This window comes from Arachis ipaensis, chromosome B06, assembly GCF_000816755.2.
Source record: "Arachis ipaensis cultivar K30076 chromosome B06, Araip1.1, whole genome shotgun sequence".
In the NCBI taxonomy this organism is placed as follows: domain Eukaryota; kingdom Viridiplantae; phylum Streptophyta; class Magnoliopsida; order Fabales; family Fabaceae; genus Arachis; species Arachis ipaensis.
This window is the reverse complement of record NC_029790.2, coordinates 103482981-103489431: the sequence shown is the minus strand read 5'-3', so window position 1 is coordinate 103489431 and position 6451 is coordinate 103482981. Positions and strand designations below refer to the sequence as shown.

The 6451-nt window shown below is 34.0% G+C and overlaps 1 protein-coding gene across 4 annotated transcripts; it reads right to left on the bottom strand.

The window, feature by feature from the left end:
- On the bottom strand, nucleotides 593-6451 carry LOC107604777 (ELMO domain-containing protein A). Of its 4 annotated transcripts, XM_016306466.2 has the most exons (11): nucleotides 6370-6451; nucleotides 6155-6203; nucleotides 5482-5646; nucleotides 5279-5381; nucleotides 4302-4414; nucleotides 3472-3540; nucleotides 2828-2943; nucleotides 2349-2403; nucleotides 1507-1627; nucleotides 1000-1142; nucleotides 593-886 (listed from the first exon to the last, which is right to left on the bottom strand). In XM_016306466.2, the coding sequence occupies exons 3-11, from the start codon at nucleotides 5617-5619 to the stop codon at nucleotides 788-790; spliced, it is 957 nt and encodes a 318-aa protein (XP_016161952.1). In that variant the 5' UTR covers nucleotides 5620-5646; nucleotides 6155-6203; nucleotides 6370-6451; the 3' UTR covers nucleotides 593-787. The 4 variants fall into 4 exon arrangements, with proteins under 4 accessions (XP_016161952.1, XP_016161951.1, XP_020960339.1 ...); XM_016306465.2 differs by lacking the exon at nucleotides 6155-6203; XM_021104680.1 differs by lacking the exon at nucleotides 6370-6451 and having other exon boundaries at nucleotides 6030-6166.

Sequence of the window (6451 nt, the reverse complement as noted above, 5' to 3'; positions counted from 1 at the left end):
TGGAGAGCGCTGATGCTGACAGATGGTGAAGGCCCACTTCCAATGGGAGGAGGAGATGACAACCAAGAGTTCGCAAAAGGAGAAATTGAGGAGGCGCCGTAGTCCGAAAAGATGCAACTACTAGCATCAACTCAGCCATTGAGCAAGCCATCGGGGAGGGAGGGAGAGAGGAGAGAGAGAGGGTTTGGGTTGTTTGGAAAATTGTAAAAATTGTAAAACACAACTGTTTTGGAAACTCTTGGAATTTGCACGGATGATCTTATCATAGTTAACTAATTTAGTATATTAAACTCTTGTTAAAGGCAGGATTAGTGTTTATTGTTTAACCATAATGACTCAATATAATTCTTTCAATAACCTTCAGATATGTCATAGAAGATTGGCTAAAAATCACCTAAAATAAATGTCAATAGCAAGCATTCTTAGCAATTTTTTACGGTATTAAATTATACATAGTAGTAAATAAAGCAAAATCGAGATCAAGCAAGCAATTGAAGAATCATAGACACAGAAGGAATACGTTGTGTAAAACATAGTAATTGTTGAGAACGGAAATTTCTGAACACCTGTGTTTCTACTTTTTAAGGCTTTATAAATTATAATATATATCTGCTTAATTCTTAATTCATAAAAAGATTAATCTGATATTTTGCTATCTCACTTAAACTTTAATTTTCAAGATTTTTACAACTGTACATCTAAAATGGCAATGCCCTTTGGGAAAACAAAAGAGAGAGAGATAAATGTTAAAAAGTAAATTTAAAAAAAAAAAGAACATAGTAAATCATCATCTCAACATGTTGTAAGCAGGTAAATCTTTGACACTGAAGATGTCGTCAAGAGCAAGCTCCCTCTCTAACTGCGTTCTCGTGGACTTCAAAACATCCTAATCAAAATGAAAAGACAGATGAATGCATGAGAAGAATATCAAAGCAAAAGTTAAAACCAAAAAATATAATAATTAAGCTTTGGACATAAACAAAGTTAATGAAATATTACATTGAATTCCATATAAGTAGCACGCTTTGCTAGCCATTGAGCATCCATCATTTGAAAGGCAACACAATAAAGCATATCAAATGCCATTTCATCCTCCTCAAGAAGTTTTAGGAAGCGGATTCCTGATGAAGACGATGGAGACCCTGCAAGGAAAATATTTCTTCAGATAACATTACATATCAACACCAAGTACAATTAAGGAAAACCCTATACAATACTAAAATCCCTGAAGGCTTTATAAATGAATCAATAAATCTTTCAAAGGTGGCATGGTAAAATAAGATTTCATATCAAGTTAGATACAACCACATCAGAAAAACTAGCTATTGGAGAAACCAAGGCTTTGTAACCCAGAATTCCCAGGAATCCCACTTTCGATGTGATACTCAAGTCTCATCTTGTGATTGGATCCTAAAACCTTACATCCATAAAAGTAAACCCATTGTTTTTTTTTTTTTATTTTGGCACAAACAATACATACATTCTTCAATGGAGAATTTATGTTACCTGCTTGTAGATCCAACATCTGCACCAACATAAAAGAAATATTGATTCCAGCCACGGCAAATGGATATTCCCACTCTGCTCTGACTCCGTCTTTTTTATGCAATAGTCTCTGAAATGATTCCTATGACAGTGGCAAGGAAAGATGTACTTGACTAACAAGAATCACACTGCTTATAAAGTATGTAACACAATAGTAGTCCTACTGTGCTTGCACAAACAAGTGAAGATGCAGAAAGTCATTTTTAAACATGCACAGTGAACTGCTTATGTTGTTCTCATTGAAAGTGTTCTGTTTAGAGGAAAATGCAATCATTGTTAAGGCCATTATATATGGGAAGAGATTGTGTTTACTGGCTTTCTTTGGTTATCTTTAAGTGCATTTTTGTTAAGCGAGTTTCAGATTCATTTTATGAGATAGAAGAATGAACAATTATATTGAATTTGCTCTAATATAACAGCCTCATTATTTTCCTCCTTAACTTGAATGAATATCATTTGTCTATCCAGAAAACAAATAGAGGTTTGAGGTAATATAATAGAGCTGAATCTAAACAATAATAAGCTTTCATATAATAGCTTATCTTTGTTTTCACACTGGATCAAGTTTTGTGCTCATTTTCACAAGACAGTCAAACGTGTAAATAAGAGACCATGAATCACTCCTAACAAAAATGGCAGGGTGGGGTGGCGGGGGAAAATTTTGAAATGGAGCAGAGAAGTCCATAGAAAGGTCAAATAAATATTTAAAGGAGAACCGAATTGATAATGTATTATAGTTTACCAATCAAGCAAGGACAATGTGTTGATGAATGCAAAAAGGAAAATACAGTAGAAGAACTTACAGGGTACTTCAGGGCAAAAAAGATGAGATTCTCTAATGATACAAATCCTCCACCCCTGCAGACCATGGTTAAATAGTATACAGTCAGTTATTCATAATACAAAACTAATATTAACAACAAAAACAAAACCTTATTTCACTAAGTGAGGTCGGCTACATGAATCAAAGTCGAAGGACACTATTGCATAATAAATTAATGGATAAAACAGTGACTGTAGAAGAAACATTGATAGCAAGGAAACTTTTGTTGGAGATGTGACAGATTTGGGAACTATCAATACATATAAGATGTGCAGAATATTCTCAGGCACCTTCCATTATGAAGCAAATAAAGTCTAAATCGCCTTTCACATAAAAATAAACAAATAAAGTCTAAATGGCGTCAAATAACCGCTGAATAATATTTTACCGATACTCATCCCACCCCCCTCCCCCAAAGCTCCATTTCCCAATGTACAATGTATTGCTTTGATCACACACCTAAAATCTGTTGAAGGGTCTGAGCCTTGCCATCCCATGTCCTTCCAAAGCTCTGATTTAAGTGAAGGAAGCTCCCTGTCAGGGTAAGCCAATTTCCATAATTGTTTAAGTGCATCCTGAAACAAGGAAAAAAATGAAATCCTAATCTCAATAAAAAAAGTTTATGTTTTTCTTTTTTCATTATTGGTGGGGGGGAGATACAAGAAGCAATCATTCAAGACAGAAAGAAGAACTACTGACATTCATTATATTTGTTTCTATTTATACCATAGATTCTCTAAAATAATGTGCACTAGGTATCAATGTACTAACATAGACATGCAACAAAGAACCGGATAGTAATTTTCTTTGCAACCTATTGGTTAATCCAATAAGGCAACTCAATTTAAAATATTTCTATTTCTCCCTAAACATTTCCTTATTAACATGAATTTGCACGTCAAGTAGTTATTGTCACCACATTGCAGATCAACAACATTAAGACCGTTTATTAAGTAAGCCATGCAAAGCAAACTTGAGCAGTAGCATAAAAGTGAAGATTGGATCAGAACAAGAGAAAAAATTGGACATGATAAAATGCGGGGTATAGTAGCGAATTTCAGAATATTGATTTGAAAATTACAAAACTTGAATTAACCACATACTTGGTGCTCTGTTTTGGAACCATCAAAGGGCACTTCAAGCCGGTGCCTCAAATTTCTGAGTCTTTCTTCCTACAAAAGAAATAAATAACAAAGAACAATAAGCAACAGATTACATAACAAATAATATATAAACTACAAACAATAGATAAAATTCTACAAAATGCAATAAGATGTCATTCTTCAACATATACTAATATAAAAGATAGGCACACTCCAAAAATAAGACAGTGAAGGAATCAAAATACTGATGAATTATAAGTTTGAATATATTTATTAAGGCTTGCTTTTATCATGTGAAAAATTTACATTAATATTTCAACAAAATACACATAATCAGTTCTAAATAAACATCCACTGCCCGCCTATGTCTTTACAAACAATACCTCGGACATTCAAGACACTGAGTTGCAATATCAAATTAACTCCAGTGATGAGACCATACAAGCATATACAATGACAATCTTTTCATATTAGATTGAGTCAGCTACATATACTGACAAAATTGTGCTATCTTAATTATCCTGCAGCTTCTTCACTTACTGAACCTCCTAATTGATGTGCAGTTGTGCACCCTTTAGTTCTCAAATGACAACAGTCGGCTAAGTTGGGGTTGGTGGGCATTGATTCAAAAGGCATGATAAAAAACGTCTGTTAAATTCATAGTTTATCAATTGAATTTTCACCTAGGATTCCAAAATATGTGGGGTTTAGAGAGAATATTCAAAAGCAAAAGCATTTGAATCTATTTGCCAAAGGATCAAGGTCTTGATCACTTGATTTACAAAACGATAAGTACATGATAATTCAAAATACAATAACACTACATATACCTGCAGAGAGCTAAGAGAAAGAGGATGCATCCTATTGTTTGGCCCATTTAGAGCAGTAGAAGGTAAAGATAGAATACGCCCAATAAGTGATCCAGATCCTAGTACAATGTTAGCTGCAAATGCAATATGAATAATTAGTTACAGATCACTAAATCATTTGTGCACTAGAAAAGCTCATTTTTACAGAAAGCATGCATACAACCGAATGTCTACCATTTCATAGTAAAGCTTCATATGTTTTCCCCAAGCACTAAAATGGGGCTATTAGAAATATAAAAAGATAAATCATCATAATCCTATAAAAATAGGAAAATAATAAAATAATAAAGAAAACCATAGATTTTTTATTCTTTGCTTTATAAGATTTCAAACTCAAGTAATGCTACACAACCACTACGTGCCTCCAAACTCCATTCCTAGCCTATTATCAGTCACCCTCCTCAATTCAGTCAATTAAATCTTCTAATTATAATAGAAATTTGGAGTTAAAAATAATTGTATAAACTGCTACTATAAATATTAGGACTTTTAAGGGGGAAAAGGATGTTCATTGCCTTTATTTTTACTCGATTCCCAACAAAAGCAAGGGATTTTAATCCCGTTTAACCAGAAGTGGTGCAAAATTATGTCCAGAAAAATCTAGGATAGAACTCATGAACTATGAACACAAGAAAAATATGCCATCATAAATGCAGGGTTTCCTACGGTAAAAAGGGCAAAAAAGGGGAGAATAAAGGGCAAAAAATAATATGGTAAAAAGGATGTGTCCTTCGGCATATAAAGGGAGAATAAGCTATTTGCCTAATTGGAGAAGATAACTAAAACAACAAATTACTTATTAACAAAAAAGCCAGTGACAAACAGTCAATTATTGCGATTCTTGCTAACCAATGTGAAACAACAAACCACTTCATTATTCATATCATGGAGACTTAGCTGTAACTATGAGGGAAGTCAAAACTAAATCATACACATACCAAACCACTGTGCCCACTGCGCAATAAGGTTCGAAAATAAGAATGTCCAATGAAACTGTGCTTTCTTCCTCTCATCATCCCAAGTATCATCAAGTTCATTTGTCTGTATAAGATTAAAAAAAATCACAATTTAAGAACAGATTAAACAAATGAATTTAGAATAAAAACCAAACCAAAACAGATAACCACAAAGAATCTCTTACCCTCCTACTACCATATGATTCATCGTCGCCCAGTAAGGGCTCACTCAAATTATCCAATCCCGAACTCTCGTAGTGCGCCCTGCTTCTATCACCAACATCCCCATGATGGAGCCTTCTTCTCAGTGTTCTTGATGACATCAATATGACTCTTTATAATTGGCTAGCCTATCAGCCAAAAACAGAACCTTTTCTAAGAAACCAGCAAAGCTCAAGACCATAATCATCAATATACCAAATATTAAATAAGACCCAAAACAAAAGCAAATATTTTTTATTGATCACTCAGCTGCTGAGCATTACTATGATCCATCAAGCACCAAAACATTCCCTCATTCCCTCTAATTTTGCTAACCCTAGATGAAAAGCTTATCAAATTGATCAACTAAATCGACAGTAAAAACAACATAATGAACCAAAATTGAGCTGATACTTCAATACGGGGCACAAGTGCACAACAACGATGGAAACAAACACGATAAACACACACACATACATGAATTAAGATAAGCAATTTCATATACCCTAAAGAGGAAAGATGAAAAGTTTACTATTTGAATTTTTTTTTTTCTTAAAGAAAAATGGGCTCCTTTTGCTTCCTCAGCTGATGCCGAATCGAATAATGTAGGATGCGGATTAACAGAAATTGGGGGCGAAGGGTTCTTACTATTTGTACCTTAATTTCACGGAGGGAAAGGAATCCTCGTACGTAAATGCAAAACAACCTAAGAAACCGGAAGGGTTTATAAATTTCAAAGAACTAATATTGCTTATATCCAATTGCTATTGCTTTTCGTGCTTGTTAAGGAAAATTTTGGAAAAAAAAAAAGAATGAAGAAAATAATAAAATAATTGAGAGAGAAGGAAAGAATCGAAGTTTTGGTGTGTTACCGAATCAAGAGAGTAGCCACAGCTGAAACGCGTTCTGGTCTGGGTGTGCAAGCTCTTGACTTGTTTTTTGGGTAGATGGCAA